This window comes from Nothobranchius furzeri, chromosome 1 (genome assembly GCF_043380555.1).
Source record: "Nothobranchius furzeri strain GRZ-AD chromosome 1, NfurGRZ-RIMD1, whole genome shotgun sequence".
In the NCBI taxonomy this organism is placed as follows: domain Eukaryota; kingdom Metazoa; phylum Chordata; class Actinopteri; order Cyprinodontiformes; family Nothobranchiidae; genus Nothobranchius; species Nothobranchius furzeri.
The window spans coordinates 31709610-31727528 of record NC_091741.1 but is presented as its reverse complement, the minus strand read 5'-3'; the positions used below and the strand labels follow the sequence as shown (position 1 = coordinate 31727528).

General features: G+C 45.8%; 1 protein-coding gene and 1 long non-coding RNA gene across 6 annotated transcripts in view; one reads left to right on the top strand and one right to left on the bottom strand.

The window, feature by feature from the left end:
• The window catches only part of phf21b (PHD finger protein 21B), a 62803-nt gene extending 45659 nt beyond the window's left edge, over nucleotides 1–17144 (bottom strand). For 2 of the 5 annotated variants that reach the window (XM_070552275.1, XM_070552364.1), the window contains exon 1: nucleotides 16665–17144. In XM_070552275.1, the coding sequence (XP_070408376.1) occupies nucleotides 16665–16718 (54 nt within the window). In that variant the 5' untranslated portion in view covers nucleotides 16719–17144. Of the gene's footprint in view, nucleotides 1233–1581; nucleotides 1904–13789; nucleotides 15301–16664 lie in introns of those variants that run through there. The other 3 variants (XM_070552318.1, XM_070552308.1, XM_070552341.1) reach the window with 3 other exon arrangements.
• On the top strand, nucleotides 4247–5679 carry LOC139070734 (uncharacterized). The gene is made up of 2 exons (XR_011521194.1): nucleotides 4247–4704; nucleotides 5432–5679. It is a non-coding gene; the product is annotated as an uncharacterized lncRNA (long non-coding RNA).
• Nucleotides 17145–17919: the final 775 nt, after the last annotated feature.

Below are 17919 nucleotides of genomic sequence, written 5' to 3'. Positions count from 1 at the left end.
TAGGCACCAGGTGACAGACATGGGCTGTTACATGTTGAGCCTCATGAGGACCCAACACCTCCTCCCCCAATCTCCTCGATGTCCCATTGCCCAACAATAATCTAGAAACTGTTTCTGGTGTTTTGTTTAAAAGAATAAATCCCCTCAGATATGTTTCTACTCCACAAAAACATCACAAGCAGTGAAAGATTTAAGACCCTGATTAAATCATTTAAACCAAAGTTAGGCTCCTCTCTGGTCCCTATAGAGATATCAGGGGTGAGCAATCCTGGCCCTCCAGGGCCGCTATCCAGCAGGTTTTAGTTGTTTTACCTACTCCGACACACCTGATTACTGGACAAATGACCAGTTCAGCAACTCACCATTACCAACTAAAACCTAACTGCTTTACTCCGTTCTTTTTTATTACAGGAAAGTTTTCCTCTTTTATGCTGACATTTCAAACACTACCACAACTTCTTCAGAGCTAGACGCTAGCCTCTGCTGCCCGCACTCTTCTCACCAGTGACACAGTCCTATGTGTGATCCAGTGTGTAGATCCCATCTTCTCTGTTCGTGGTTGTTTGTCAACAACAAACAACAACAGAAAGAAAAGAACAACAAAACCAGAAACCCAGAAAGACAAGAACCAGAACCAGTGATAACCCTACCATACATCAGAGGCATAACAGAAAAAATAAGAGCAACAATGAAAAAACACAACATAAACACACCAACAAAACCATACACAACAGTTAGAAACAGACTAGTGCTCCCAAAAGACAAGACACCAGCTGGACTTAAATGTGGAGTCGTTTACGAAATCCCATACAAACTCTGCAATAAAACATACGTAGGAGAACCCGGACGCCAACTCAACACACGAACAACAGAACATAGAAAGGAGTGTGAGAAAGAAACAAGTCAAAGACACACAAGAGCAGCAAAAGAAGAAGCAGAAAGCACAATAAAGAAGTCAGCCGTAACAGATCACTGCACAAGAGAAAACCATGTAATGGACTGGGACAACACACGGATCATAACCACCGAACAACAGAAACACAAAAGATGGATAAAAGAAGCTATCGACATAAGGAGACGTGGATGTGGGACCATGAACAGGGACGATGGGGTCTACTCGTTGGATCATGCATGGGGCTGGTTCATCTGTGAGGAGGGAGCGGGCAGCACAGTTCAGTTGTTTAGATTAAATGGTTAATTGCCTGTATTTGATATAGCGCCTTCTAGAGTCCTGAAACCCCCCAAGGCGCTTTAGGGTTAGGGTTAGGGTTAACCCTAACCCTAAAGCGCCTTGGGTTAGGGTTAACCCTAACCCAAGGCGCTTTAAAACACAATCAGTCATTCACCCATTCACACGCTGATGGTGATGAGCTTTCATGTAGCCACAGTTGCCCTGGGGCACACCGACCATTTATAACCCACCATCATCAGCAGGCAAGGGGGGTTAAGTGTCTTGCTCAAGGACACAATGACAGCGACAGACCGAGCGGGGCTCAAACTTGCAACTTGCAATTTGTATATAAACCAAACATGGGTGTGAAGGACACGCTCATCTACCTGCAGCACCGGGCTCTGACTCACCTCAACATGCAAAAGAGCACTGTGAGAATCATGTTCTTCCACTTTTCAAGTGTCTTCAACGCCATCCAGCCGTGTCTACTGCAGCAGAAGAAGAGGGACGAACATCTGACTGCATGGACTGTCATCTACCTCACCAACAGGCCACAGTACGTGACGCTGCTCAACTGTACGTCTGAGGTGGTTGTGTGCAGTAATGGAGCTCCACAGGGTACGGTGCTCTCACCCTTTCTTTTCACCTTCTACACCTCGGACTTCACCTACAGCACCAGCAGCTGTCACCTCCAGAAGTTCTCTGACGATTCAGCCACTGTCAGCTGTGTGTCTGAGGGGAATGACCAGGAGTACAGGTCAGTCATCCTGGACTTTGTGGACTGGTGTGAGTGTAACCAACTTCACTTGAACACCAGTAAGACAAAGGAAATGGTGACTGACTTCCAGTGCAAAACACCATCAATATCCAATAAACATCCATCATCATCATCATCAACCTTTATTTATAAAGCACATTTAAATAGCGACAATGCCAACCAAGTGCTGCACACGACGATACGTCACCAAACTAGATACAGCAACATAAAACAGAAAAAACAAATAAAAACTATAATAATAAACAGGAAAGCACAAGGGTTAAACAGTCTCAGCCGGGAAGGCCAGGGAATAAAAATAAGTCTTCAAACATACTTTAAAAGTGGGAAGGGAGGGGGCAAGTAGGGCCAACAGGGGGAGCTGGTTCCAAAGTTTAGGCGCACAAACTGAAAAAGCCCGTTCACCACGGGTCATGTAGCGGGCAGGAGGGACAAGCAGAAGGTGCTGGTCAGAGGACCTCAGGGTTCGCGCCGGAACAGAGGGACTCAAAAGATGAGCCAAGTAAGAGGGGGCCATTTCATGAATAGATTTGTAAACCAACAGGAGAATTTTGAACTTAATACGAAACCGAACTGGAAGCCAGTGTAAATTTTCCAAAACAGGGGTGATATGCTGCCGTCGGTCTATGCCTGTAAGAAACCTTGCGGCAGCATTCTGAACCAGTTGGATTCATACCACTGAAGAGGAGGGAATACCATATAAGAGAGAGTTGGCATACTCCAGACATGACGTTACAAAAGCATGAACAACGACTGAAGATCGTTTTTGTTCAGGACAGATTTTAGTTTGGCGAGCCGGCGAAGATGAAAGAAACACGACGTGACTACCTGATTCATCAGAGCATCCATTTTAAAAAAAGCGTCCAGAGTGACTCCCAAGTTTGTAATTGTTGGCTTCACCAAAACTTACAATGACGGGGACAGAGATGGCTTCACAGCAGAGGGGGAGCAGGGGGCAAAGAGAATAGCCTCCAGTTTGGAGCTGTTAAGATGGAGAAACCAAATCCAGGGAGCAGACATTAAGGTAGTGGATACCTTTAAGTACCTGGGTGTTCACCTCAACAGCAAACTGAACTGGTCCAATAACACAGGTGTTCTGTATAAGAAGGACCAAGGCCGCCTCCACCTCCTGAGGAGGCTGAGGTCCTTCAGAGTTAATTCAGCTGCTAAACTCCTATCACTCTGTGGTTGACTCTGTTATGCACTCTGATGGTCTGTTGGGGTGCAGGAAGCTCTGACCAACACAGGAAGAGACTGAACAAGCTAGTTCACACAGCTAGCTCGGTTCTGAGCTGCCCACTGGATTCAGTGGAGGAGACGTGTGAAAGGAGGATGCTGGGGAAGATGGCCTCCATCTTAAAAAGCCCCTCCCACCCACTGCATCCCACTGTGGAGACCATGGACAGCTCCTCCAGAGGCAGACTGACATTCCAGATGTAAAACAGAACGCTACCGTAGGTCCTTCATCCCCTCTGCAGTAAAGCCTGGTTTATGCTTCTCCGTCAGCTCCGCAAGGGACAGACACGCACGGACTGACGGAAGCGTTTTGCTCTCATACTTCTCCGTCTCCTGGAGAGTGTTGCAAAGCAATTCCCCGGCAGGACAACAGAGGGCGTAGCGTTGTTCTGTGGTATCTGTCGTGTATCGTAGGGCTGTCACGGTAACCGCAAAAATGAAATATCGCAATATGAAGAAGCCCACCGCGCTGCATCATGGGCCACCGCGATTACTGAACTTGATTCAACTCAATGATGCATGTTGAGAAGGATGGCTACACTGGTATCAAAACGAAACGTTACTTCGCTCCTTTGGGAGCACTTTGGTTTTCAGTACGTCAGCTGCTGCGCAGCCAGAGTCCTTGGCCGAGACAGAGCTGCCACCAGCGGCCAAACAATAATAATAAACGCTCGGAGACCTGCTGAAGTCCCGGACAAGCACTGCTTCTGCAACCGTCCCGAAGAGAGTTGGAGCCGAGCTGGAGCTCACTCGCTACCTGCAGGAGGAATGCATCCACCCTAAAGAAACCCCCCTGACACGGTGGAGCAACAACCGGGAGAGATTCCCTTTGCTCGCCAGAGTCGCACGCAAGTAAGTGTGCGTTAGTGCAACGAGCGCACCATCCGAGAGGGTTTTCAGTGTTGCTGGAAATGTTGCCACCCCTCTCAGATCCTCTCTCAAACCGTATATGGTTAACATGCTGGTTTTCCTTGTGGGTAACAAGTAGAGCTGAAAAAACTAATCGATTTAATCGATTATAATCGATTATTAAAATAGTTAACAACTTTTTTAGTCATCGATTAGTTGTTTAATAATCATATTTTACCACATAAAGTCTATTTTTACCACAATCTGACATCGGTTACAAGCTGTTAAATTTGCCGCCAGTGTGTGGCAGTAATGAGCCACTGATCTACCAGTGGAGCCGTAGAAGAAGAAATGAGCCAATGAGTGCCCTCGGTTTTCATGACGTATCACGTTACTGACGCTCATCTTGCTGTGAGAGATGGCGGAACAAGAGGAAATACGGAAGAAAAATAGAAGCGACAAAACTGAAGAGAAACCCCGGACAAAAACCTCACGAGTATGAGAGCACTTCACTCTAGATGCCTTGAAAAGGCAAAATATGCAAAAACCATCTAGCATGGCACGGAAGCACGACGTCCCTAAGTGAACATTTGAGACGAAAGCATGTGGGGGCTGATGCAGCAGAGGAAGAGCACCGCGGTCAAGTGAGCCGTCATTTGGAAGAGCCAGCCCGGTAAGTAACAGAAAATAAACAAGCTGGACTTAGTGTTTTAGCTGAGTTCGTTATAGTGGATGTTAAACATGTTTTTTTGCCGCGTCAGTCTACGGTGTTCTACTTCTGATTGACTAGATGCAATCGTGAATCTCCTCCGTGTTGTGTATCATGCGCTTGCCAAATTCAGCACGTCTGTTTATAAGAATGTTCTCGTTAAGAGAAAAACGGCACAAACCCATAACTATGTTCCTCATTCAAAAAAGGACAACTCCACGGAGAAAAATATACAGACGAGCTGTGTCCAGGTGAATATAACGCGGCATAGTTGTACGCTTTCAATTTTTAAATACAGGAGAAATTCAGAAAAAGTCTTTTTTTTTTTTACTATTAAAAGGCTGTTTTACTGTCTAACGCTGTAAAACGCCTCACAACACATTTTTATCATGTTTCTTAAACAGTATTACACAAAATAATCATTTTTCACATTTTTCTAGCTAATTTAAACACTCCCGACTCAAAGTAAAAACCTCATGAGCTTCTTACTTAGAGCTTTTTAATAGTAAAAAAATTAGACTTTTTTTCTGAATATCTCCTGTTGCGGGCTATTTTGTAGAACGTAACCCTCAAAATAAATGATCACTGTATATTGTTAATTAATTCAAATAATATAATATTGATTTAGTGTTGTAGTGTGTGTGCTGCTTATATGTGTACTTATGTCAGTCTATTTGTGTTTCTTATGCAGAAAAAAACAAGCAACGATGGACAACTACATGGGGAACAAGACACTCACCCCCCAGCAATTCATACCACTTACAAACTCTATTCTAAACATGCTGGTAAAAGACATGAGGCCACTATCCATGGTGGAAGGAGCAGGCTTCCAGCTAATGCTAAAAAATTATTCTGGACTGATATTTTGCACTGTTTAGCTCATTTTATACTGCTGACTGTGTTCATGTGCAATAAAATAGATTGCAGTCAACTGCACAATTCTCTTATGTTTTTTTTTCTTAACTGAAATGCATCCATCACTTGTATAGGTTAAATAGCTAAACAATAACAAACCGATTAATCGAAAAAATAATCGACAGATTAATCGATTATTAAAATAATCGTTAGTTGCAGCCCTAGTAACAAGGACGTGACCGAGCTATAATCACCATCATTCGTGTGTGTGAAAGTGAAATGATAGTGCGCCCCCCCCCCCACACACACACACACACCGGCGCGCGCGCGCGCGGTACATGAAGCCTGTAGAGACGCTGGAGGGAGCTGCTACAGGAGCCTGTAGACGCTGGACAGAGTTGCTACAGGAGCCTGTAGACGCTGGACGGAGCTGCTACAGGAGCCTGTAGACGCTGGACGGAGCTGCTACAGGAGCCTGTAGACGCTGGACAGAGCTGCTACAGGAGCCTGTAGACGCTGGACGGAGCTGCTACAGGAGCCTGTAGACGCTGGAAAGAGCTGCTACAGGAGCCTGTAGACGCTGGACGGAGCTGCTACAGGAGCCTGTAGACGCTGGACAGAGTTGCTACAGGAGCCTGTAGAGACGCTGGACAGAGTTGCTACAGGAGCCTGTAGACGCTGGACGGAGCTGCTACAGGAGCCTGTAGACGCTGGACGGAGCTGCTACAGGAGCCTGTAGATGCTGGACAGAGCTGCTACAGGAGCCTGTAGACGCTGGACGGAGCTGCTACAGGAGCCTGTAGACGCTGGACGGAGCTGCTACAGGAGCCTGTAGACGCTGGACAGAGTTGCTACAGGAGCCTGTAGAGACGCTGGACAGAGTTGCTACAGGAGCCTGTAGACGCTGGACAGAGTTGCTACAGGAGCCTGTAGAGACGCTGGACAGAGTTGCTACAGGAGCCTGTAGACGCTGGACGGAGCTGCTACAGGAGCCTGTAGACGCTGGACGGAGCTGCTACAGGAGCCTGTAGACGCTGGACAGAGCTGCTACAGGAGCCTGTAGACGCTGGACGGAGCTGCTACAGGAGCCTGTAGACGCTGGACAGAGCTGCTACAGGAGCCTGTAGACGCTGGACGGAGCTGCTACAGGAGCCTGTAGACGCTGGACGGAGCGTTGCATGCCCCCTCCCTCCCACAAACATGTCTGCAGAACTTTCCCCCCGGGACAACTGATGTAAAGTTTTCATCCTACAACAAAAACACGGCGCGGCTGCAACTCTGGGTGGTGTGAGGTGTTTTTAAGGCTCGCTGCAGAAATAAAAACAGGCAAACACAACTCGTGTCTGTATGAGCGTGACCCGCATGGCTGCACCAATAACCTGTGAAATAATTGAAGACATCATAATAGATCAGCTGGCACCTGCTTCTGCTCGCTATAGGAGCCGCTTCAGATATTAAATAAATAAATATAGTAATAATATACTGATAACTAATGGAACCGAGCTCTTCAGTACACTGAACCGAACCGAATATGAAATAGTGTACCATTACACCCCTACTACATACGTCAAAAGATGGTGGTTCGGGAGACGCTGAAGTCCTTGGACGCGATGCTAAACCTGGTTTTACAAACAGACCAGAGAACTAGATCCCCCCAGTGTCCACCTTCCAGTCCTGCTTCCTCAAACCTGGATCCACAGTCCTCACCCAGGAAGGGACCGATGCAATTAGGACACCGGTCACCAAAAAAGCAGGAAGGCAGATGTACCTCCTGCAGCTCATCACCATGCTCAATGCCCCCTGAGGTCAGGCTCACTTTCCAAAAAGTAAAACTGCATTTAAGTTGCAGCCAAAGGTCTGAAAATAGCTAAAAATAATAACCTGCATCTACAATGAATTAAAACATTTCTCTAAACTAGCAGAAGTGTTCCACCTCCAGCACAGGAGAGCAGTTCTTTGTTTCAACACATGAATTTGTTCACAGGCAGCTCTGTGAAACTTCAAAAAGAGCCTTCATGGCGTTTACAGAGCCCGTGTAGAAGAAGCAGGTGTCTCCATGGTAACAAATGCTGCCTGTAGACAGCTTTCAAGTCGAGTAGCTGCAGGTTTTGTTTCGACTTCTCCACAACAGAAGCCGTTTGCTCCAGAAAGGGAACAAACCTGCTGTGAAAATACTCCAGAAGCAGACACATCTACTGATTCACAAACATCTGAAGACAGAATCCAGACGCATCACAAGAGCCGCTGCTGCCGCCGTGATCCGACAGAGTAGCAGCTGCAGGAGAACCGTAGAGCTAGTTCCAGTGCTAATTCTGTTACAGCACCTGACTCAGAACCAATTCTTGTGTTTTTGCAGCTGAAGAACCAGTGTTCTGGTTGTAAACGAATGACTAAAGGGCGCCCAAATGCACTGCTGATAACCTGTACGGGTGCTGTACACGTGTGTAATCATTAGAGCGGCAGTTTAGTGCATCTTACACTAAATGTAGCCCTGACACTATCTCCACCTGGCTCAACCACTCACCTGCTGATAGACACGTTTGCACTCTGAGCCGCTCGCGTCTTTAAGAGAAACGTCCTGCTCCCGTTTTGTCTAATGAAGGAACAGGAGATCTTCAGTTTCTGTGTCTGCTCTTCTCCTGAGCGGTGAGTCTGCTGCTTGTGCGCACTTGTTAACGACTCTGTTTTCCAACTGACAAACTCCGCGAGAATGATTAAAAATGTGTTTTAGCTGCTGATCATCACCTGTGGCCATGGTGGCGCAGTTGCAGCTGTAGAGGGTTGAAACGGTCTTAACAGGATTACTTATGGTGGTGTTCCCGCCCAACACACTAAATACCTTCTTAATATTTAACTCTTAACTCATTGAACTGACTAGATTACGCAGCATCCTGTCACTCGCTCCCTCACCCCGTCTCTTGGTGCACGACATTAACAATCAGCTGCTGCATGAGTGTAAAACAATCTTAATGAAGACAACAGCCGTCTCTCTCTGATCTGTATAAAACACGATCAGTGAGTCCACGTCCACACACAAGGATCCTCTCCTCCGTCTCATGATCTGCAGCCGCTGGGATGTTTGTGACTAGTCTGGTTAGGTCGCTACACACACACACACACACACACACACACACACACACACACACACACACACTCCTCAGCAAGTGAACCTGCTGAAAATGAAAGTTCCAGTAATTTTGGACATTAACATGGGGTGCAGGCCTCTGTGGCTGCATGTTTTCTATGTGTCCCTGCTCAGACACACCTGATTCTATATGGAGTTAGGTTTCTTGTAGCAAAACTTTTGTTACCTGCTAACAAGTTTCTGCTCCTCTGAGAAAAGCCAACGACAGACATGTTCGCCACACGTCCAGCCTCGACTTTGTCTGAGAGACTCCAGGAGTGCATGCGGGGGGGGGGGCAATCATTGCCTCAGTGCCGCTTGCTCAGTCCTCCCGGCGACGCCTTTTTTCCAGGTGGCTGAAATCTGTCCACACCCATGCTTCCACTCCCACTCTAACCTGGCACCAGCTCCTTGTCGGGCCAGAGGTGCTGCTCGCTCAGCAATTCACAATTGTGTGAATGGATGAAAGACTGATTGTGTTGTGAAGCACCGTGGGGGTTGGAGAACCCTAAGAAGGCGCTATACAAATACAGACCATTTATTTTGTAAACACACAGCACTGTGCAAAAGTTTTAGGCAGGTGTGAGAAAAAGCTGCACACACAATCCTTTAAAACTGAAGTGACCCGTCACAGCGCCGCGCGGTGCATCACGTGAGCCTCAAACTAGAGGCTGGCAACTCTTTGGGATCCCAGTGGGTCATGTGATTCCTGCAGGATTCCTGTGAAGTGAGTCTACTTATGTATAATCACGTTACTGGGACAAAACAGGGAAAATAATCAAGAGGGGAAACGAAAATACATTTAGATTTGTTTTCAATATGAAACGCTTTTACTTTTAGTTATTGCATCGTTTTAATTTACATTAAGTTCTGTCAGACCCTTCTGACTACAGTCCAATCCAGACTGATTTATACAATAACAACAGCATGACAGCTGAGAGAAGTGCTTGGCATACAATAAAAGGAAACAAGATAAAGGAGTCGAATCAAAAGGTAGAAGAATAACTGTCATGGTTCTGCTCCTTCTCTCTGCTGCCTCTTCTTCCTCCTAAGTGTTTTGCAGGTGGGCGGGACCTGCTGGGGGTGTAGGAACTAAGAAGATCACCAATGTAAGATGGTGCTTATCCATGTAAGGCCCTATAGACCAGAACCCTGCAGGTGACTGGCAGCCAGTGAAGCTGGAGGAGAAGCGGGGTGATGTGGGTGTGTTTGGAGGACTTGGTCAGAAGCCGAGCACAGGCGTTCTGAACCACCTGTAGACGGTTCAGGGAGGTTCTGCTCAGACACGTGAAAAGAGAGTTGCAGTAGTCTAAGCGTGAGGAGATGAAGGTGTGGAGAACTGTCTCAAGTTCAGAGCGGGACAGAATGGGACTCAGCTTAGCAACGTTCCTGAGATGGAAGAAGGAAGAGCGAACAAGAGAACTGACATGAGAATCCAGGGTGAGAGCTGGGTCAAAGGTCACACCAAGATTCCTGACAGAAGGTTTGGTGTGGGAAGCAAGCTGACCAAGAGAGTCTCTGACTTTGGGAACCAGCTTGTCTGGGGCACAGATGAGGATCTCAGTCTTATCTTCATTCAGCTGAAGAAAGCTCCCACCATCCAGGTTTTGATAGAGTCTAAGCAGGTGTGGAACAGCTGCAGCTTAGACATCTCATGGGGCTTAAAGGAGATGTACAGTTGGATGTCATCTGCATAAAGATGGTAGGAGATTCCTTTGAAGGAGCTCGGGATATGCTGAAGAGGAAGCAGATAGAGGAGGAAGAGCAGAGTCCCCAGTACAGAACCTTGTGGGACACCATGGGTAAGAGAGGTGGTGGAGGACCTAAACTTGGAGACGGCCACAGAAAAGGAGCGCTCAGAGAGATAAGAGGAGAACCACTCCAGAGCAGATCCTGATAGGCCTACCCAGTCTCTCAGCCTCTCCAGTAGCAGGTGATGGTCAACAGTGTCAAAGGCTGCAGTCAGGTCCAGCAGGACCAGAACCAGAACCATGCATCACTGTGAGTCAGAAGGTCATTAGAGACCCTAAGAAGAGCTGTTTCAGTAGAATGAGCTCTACGAAAACCTGACTGGAAGCTATCATAGATGTTATGTTCATCAAGAGCAGCTGTGAGTTGTTTAGCCACAACCTTTTCCAAGATCTTGGAGATGAAGGGAAGTTTAGAGATGGGTCTGAAGCTGCTATGGAGAGAGGGGTCGAGACTCGGTTTTGTAAGAAGCGGGTGGGTTACAGCGTTCTTAAAGTAAGCAGGGACCTGACCAGAGACCAGAGAAGCATTAATTATAGAGAGCACGCTGGGACCGATGGACTGAAAAGCACTTTTAAACAAAGATGAGGGTAAGATGTGGAGGGGGCATGCAGAGGTCTTCATAGAGTTAACTAGTTTGGTTAACTCAGGCAAAGAAACAGGAGCAAAGCTATCTAGGATGATGGGCCTGGTTGGAGTCGGGAGAGGCGGCGATAAGGCTGAAGGAGAGATGCTAGATCTAACCGTATTGACTTTGTCCACAAAGAAAGACAGAAAGTTCTCACAGTCTGCAACAGAGTGGATGGAGGCTGTAGGAGAGGCAGGAGAGACGATACTGCTGATGGTGTTAAACAGCACCTTGGGGTTCCCTTTGCTCTGGGACACCAGGTTGGAGAAATAGGAAACCCTGGCGTCTCTGACTGCAGAGTTAAAGGATGTCAGAAGATCCTTTAGGTGCAGCAGAAAATCATTTCTGAAAGGGGAAAACTCCAGAAAGCAGCTTTAAATATCAAACTTCGACTGCCAAATTAAAGCCAACTTTGGAAAGTATAATCTGTTTTCAAGTCAGTAACTGAATTCACTTGATAGCAAATTATACTTAATGTCAAAGACATTAAGTTGGATCCAGCTTGTGCTTCTGTTGTAATACCGTCGGGACATCACCAAGTTTGGGAAGTTGGGAAATTTCTGTATTGCCACGTATCACTGTTGTGTACGCACGTGCACGTCGTGTGCTTGTAGCAACAGTGTATAAATGAAGTACTGCGCTCCTGGTCTTGGGTCCGAGGGCTGTCTGTATGTTGTTGCTGATTGTTTCATTAAAAGATCCACGCTGTCTGATGGAAGAAGCCTGTCTCCGACTGGTTTTAAACCACTTCACCCTCTACACATGGAGCGGCCAGCGGTCTCCAGACTTAAACCCCGTGGAGCTGGTTTGGGATGAACTGGACAGAAGAGTGAAAGCAAAGCAACCTACCAGTGCCACACGTTTGTGGGAACTTCTGCAGCAGATATGGAAGAACTTTCTGAAGAACATTTGATTTCTAATGGAGAAAGAACGCCACGAGTGTGTTCAGCCGTTAGATCTGCCAAAGGCGGCTAGTCAAAAGCTTAGAAGACATTTTGTTCTATAAATGAATTCCATCATTTCTTTTTTAGCTCCAATTGCTTATTTTTACCATGCTTTCATTTCAGAGTGCAATGTGTCATTAAACTGCATCATTTCTAATAAAAACTGGAAAAATGGGGGCGTTCTAAAACTTTTGGTCCTAGGCTCAGAATACATCACACCTTTCTGAGTCACTTAGACTCTGGTTAAACACACCAGGTCAGGGTTCATCAGAGTTCATTCATTGTCTCATTTTATGTCACTGTGTCACCACTAGGGCTGCAACAAACGATTATTTGGATAATCGATTAATCGGATGGGGTCTCGACACGATTAATCGATTAATCGGATTACATAGGGACATTTTTAAAAACTGCTAGGGAGACGTTATTTCTCTCCTTCCTTCACTTTATTAAACACAACATTATTAGAAAACAGTTCACTAGCAGAAAAACAACACGCCATCACCTAAATTGTCTTATAAGGTGTATAGACAGAGACCCTAAGCTACACCTATCTGTGACCTAAAATGCCAGATTTAAATTAAAATACAGTGCAGAGTTTTTACCTGACAACGGCACAACACTGCCAGTTTTAGGCAGAATATTTAAATTTTCACTAAGACGCACTGAAGTGACAAATTATTGACGACACGTGTCTGCAGCACGATTAGACACTCGTTTATTTAGTTTATCAGCAAAAAAAAAGTTCAGATTTCAGATTTCAGATTTATTGGCCAATTAAAATTACATTTACAAGGAATTTGTCTTCGGTAGATGTTCACTCTCTAAAACATACAACAACCATAATAAATGAGAATAAAAATACCTAAAAACACATAAGAACATGTATACCCACACACATGTTCATTTACACACACACCTATATACATATATACATACCCACACACACACGCACGCACGCGCACACACACACACACACACACACACACACACACATATCCATAAGCATACTGATTAAGTATTAAAAACTATAGTAAAAGGATGGTAAAAGAATCTACAGATTCAGGAGAGAAATGGCTGAAGGAAAGAAAATGTTTATTTGGGGGTGACTTGCTCTTTAAGGGGAATTCTCATCTGTTTTGTTTGATCTCATCTGTAGACATTTATTATAATTGGGGATGTCAAACAACTAATTTTAAATGTAATTAAACATAGGCTGTGAATTAATCAAAATTGATCACTAGTTCCAAAAATGACTGAAAAAATACCAAATAAAACAAAAGTAAATGAATGCCATCCTCCATGTGATGATGCCCTGGGCAACTGCCATAAAGTCACATCAAGAGATGCTGCTGATCATTCCAATGATCCCAAATAGACTCACATTAGGCCACATGAAAGCAACTGAACCCAAAAATATATTAACCAGTATATAACTGCACTCTCACACAACACGCCTGCAGCAACAGTTAGGACTCCTCCCTCCCTTTTAAAAGCGTTTTCGCTTCTGAGGACATTGTGGTTGTAAAACCACATGCTAGTAGTCTGGCCCCGGTGTGATCAACCAGTTTCTGCGGGAATGTGACGGCGGAACCGGTTCGCAGCAGCGCGAGCCCCCCCCCCCCCCCCCCTGATATAATAGTGTCGCGCTTACGATTTTATAGACTTTTTTTACGAGCTTAGGGCATGTCTAGCCTGTGTAATAATCCGGGGCTTGGGTGAATCACTTTTGAAAAGTTTTTAACTTACCCGGACACCGAGCTCTCTCCTTCCTCGCTGATGATTTCGACATGCTTGCGTTTAAGATGCTGCATCATCGCTGTAGTACTCCCGTGCCATGCTAAGTCTGACCTACAAACGTTGCAGGTAACGAATGTCGTCGCCTGATTTAACTGAAAATGCTCCCAAACTTTAGAAGTTTTTACTTTTTTGGGTCTCGCTGCTTCTGCCATGTTCCTCTTTCCAAACACCTGCCGGCTAGTCCCTCGCGCTGATCTGACTTGCTTCCGGTCTGTGCGTAACGGCGGCCGGGGGGGGGCTTTTGGAAGAGTTGCACAACACAACGAATCGATGACGCAATTCGTTGCCAACGCTTTTAGTAATTGATTTTCATCGAATTTATCGATTTGTTGTTGCAGCCCTAGTCACCACTCATAATCATTTGTCTTCATCATTAATCAAGTAAGCACTTTGGGGTTTCCAGGACTCTAGGAGGTGCTATAACAAATACAGGCCGTTTATAATCATTATTAAATTAGTAATAAATAGATTTTTATAAACTATATTTTTGACTCTGAGTCAGATTATTATAAAATGTTGTTTTACTGGATTAACCAAAGTACTCAGTTTCATCATCACTCATATTAAAGGATCTATAATCACACACCTGGTTGAAGCTAATAAGTAATTAACAGGCCTGAGCAGAGTTAAGGAGGGGATTAAACTACTCCATCCAGGTGTGCTAGAGAAAGAAATACAGAAAACAAGCAGGATGGTATCCCCGAAGCACTGAAGTTGGTGACACCTAGTCTACAATCATTTAGTACAGGTTTGAAGGGTGTGTGTTGTAGTTAGTGGTGGCCTCGTGGAGGGGGCTACCAGCTAGCACACTGCTGCTAACCACTTAATCATTCTCCCTCTCCTGATAATAACTTTTTACTCTCTTTGACGTTGGATGTGCTACTACTAGTTTACCCGTTTAATTATAGATCCACTAGGATAAATAAACTGGTAACACTTTAGTTTAGGGAACACAAATTAACCATGAATTAGCTGCCAGTCATATGCATATTAGTATATGTGGCTTTTAAAGACGTAAGTACGTAAGTACGTAAGTACGTAAGTACGTAAGTAAGTAAGAAAGAGAAAGAAAGAAAGAAAGAAAGAAACGACTGTGGTTCTGGAACATCTGTTCTGAATAGATGGCGTACAAACCCATATCTATGATGTGCTGGCAATGATTAGCTAGCTAGCTAGCTTTATAGTTTGGGGGTCTAACCCTAACCCTGTGAGAGAGTCCTGATGGAGGTTTCTTCATAAACATAATAACATAAAACAACCAGATGGAGTAAAAAGCTGGTCTTTGCTGGACCACCTCGTGGGGATCTGGACCTGAAGTTGATGAATCTGCAGACAGAACTAGCAGAACCGTGCTGACTGAGCGCTCTGCCTCCCCTCCCCCTCCATCCAAAACCAAAAACAGCATCAAAGCAATCAAAATGGTAATGTTAGACATGAATGGGGCCCATCCCCCTCCTGCTGCTCCTCCTCTTCCTCCCCCCGCATTAAACTCTGCAGACTTTTTCTCTCCATGTTGTGTGTGTGTGTGTGTGTGTGGGGGGGGGGGGGGGACCCCCTCTCCTCTCTCAAAATGGAAGCTTCCACTACCAAACAGACGAGAAAATACAAACAAGGACTCAGGTCACAAATCCAACATCTGAGCCTTTAACGTCAAGTTTCAAGGTAAAGAGATCAAAGGGCGGAATGTATAAAAGCTGCGTTCGTTACAGTCTAGCAGAGCGCTGCATGCAACAACAACAACAACAACAACAACAATAATAGCAGAAAAACCGGAATGCTTCTGTTCAAGAGGACCAGAAGTTGTCTGGGACTGACCGGCGGGGCGGAGCCAGCAGCCCCGAGCACTGAGGCAGCTCCTCCGGTTCCGGAGCACCGCCCCGCCGAGGACGGCAGGAGGAGCTGGCCGCGGTGCTGAACTCCAGCGGCACACCGCGGCTCCTCGTTCAGCGCCCACCCGCCCAAGAGTTACCGTTAGACGGCATCTGTCGCCAAGAAGGTGGGGAAGGGAAACGTCGCTGTGAACGAATCAAACACACCGCCGTGGTCACGTGACCAAGAAGAATACTACCAACAGAGAAAGTGAAAAGTGATCAAACCGAGCTGGTAATGGCGTCCTAAAGAATCCACAACACACACGAGCCAGAAGCGTTAGCTCCGAACCGAACCCTCCGTTATTACACACCACTCTCCACAAACATGTCGACCCACTCAAAATGGTCGCTAAAATCTCAACATTACACAACTTTCAGTCGCAAGATCAGAACCGGGACCAGAACCGGAGCCACCTCGACATGTTGCCCGGAGTTAGACAGCTACAAGTTCGGAACCCCGAAAGGCATCCTGATCAGCCAACGTCTGCAGCGGTCCAGAACACCACCGAACCGAACCAGCTCAACCAGTCGAAGTGTTTAACTTGACCACAGCAACTCTGGAGCACACGGTTCAGAAGCACAGATTTATGTTGGTAAAGTTTCTATGTCCTCCCAAACCCGCTGCCCAGCATCACCGAACCGGACCTGTGGGTCCTCCCCGGTGGGGGTTCGGAGGAGAGGAAGTGAGAGAAGTTTAACAGGAGGAACAAAGCGGCCTCCGCTAGCTGCTCATAAATATTCAGCTCGCGTCCTGCTCGCCTCCGCCGCATCAACACTCCACATCCTCCGGTACAAGAGCCTCGGTACCGGGCCAAAGTAACGCTAAAAGTACATTTCATCTGAACCCGAGACGTGGAGCCGCTTGCCATCAGCGGCGACACGGCGCATAGTTTCCCCCAGAAGAGTCCCCTCTCCCGGCTCCGCTCACACCAACAACACGATGTTTCATTTACCTGATGACATTGGACTTCTACTTTCAGCGCCTCTTGTAGGCCTTGTAGTTCCATGTTCCGACCGCAAAACCACTTTTCTCCCACTTTCGACGCGGTCCAGACCAAGTTTGAGTGAATTAAAGATTTTTAAAGCGACAATAACAATTGAAAGAAGAACAACTCGGGCTGCAGAGCAAGTTCTCTCTTCTTTACAGGCTAGGACTCATCACACACTTTCCGCCCGTCTCCAAAAGTGCTCCAGACACCGCAGATACGGTTCCGACCCATACCGGCTGCTTCTTAGAATACAGCCGAACGTGCGTGGGTTACAAAAGAGAACGACTTTCTTCATTTTCCGCTCATTTTCAGTTAAAACAGAGGGACTATATTTTGTCCGAGTGCGCGGTTTAATTTCACTTTGCCTGAGGAAAAGTTGCGCTTCGGCTGTCAATGGTTATTCTGAAGTTCCCGGATGAAGCAACCCCCGTTCTCCTCTCTGGGCATGCGCAGTACGCAAATGGAGGGGACTAAGCAGTTTCTGGATTAAAATCGAGTTTTCACACTTGTGGAGACACTCACAGCATAATTAAATTTTAACCAACGGCAGGTAAAGAGCAAAGTCATCTTTTTATTGATTTGTTTAAACTTCAGGAAATTGCATTTATCATGTGGAGAACAAGAACCCCCTCAGCTGTAGGGACTAGTACAAAAGCATTGTAGCTACTATCATACTAACGTCACTACAACACCATTATTTGCCACAGTACTAGAACACCACTTTATTATTTTTAATGCATTTATTTATTTATTTATTTATTCGTTTATTAACATTACACAAGGCAAAATCAGAGGAAAAAACAAGATAATCACAAACACAGATTCTGATTCCTCATATAAAAAGGTTAGATACACTTGCCCATATGTCCAAAACAGGCTGAAGTTTAACCTAGATAACCCTACCCAATATCTCTTATACAACTTATTTTCCACTGATTTGAAAAGCTATAATGTGTCTATACAGCTGAGACATGCATCATGTCTGCCATTTCTACTTAAAGAAGGAAATATAAACATGTGTCAAACTTCATTTTATAAAACAATTACATTTGAAAAATTTTTTAATGTTTCAACAAACAACAGTTTCAATCACTCCTGCGATCTTCTTCAGCGCTAGACGCTAATGGCGGCGTCACTTCCTTCTCCGTTTATCCGCGGGCAGCAGAGGACGGTATTGTCCTCTGCTGCCCATCATATAGAAATCTCAGGTAAACTTTGC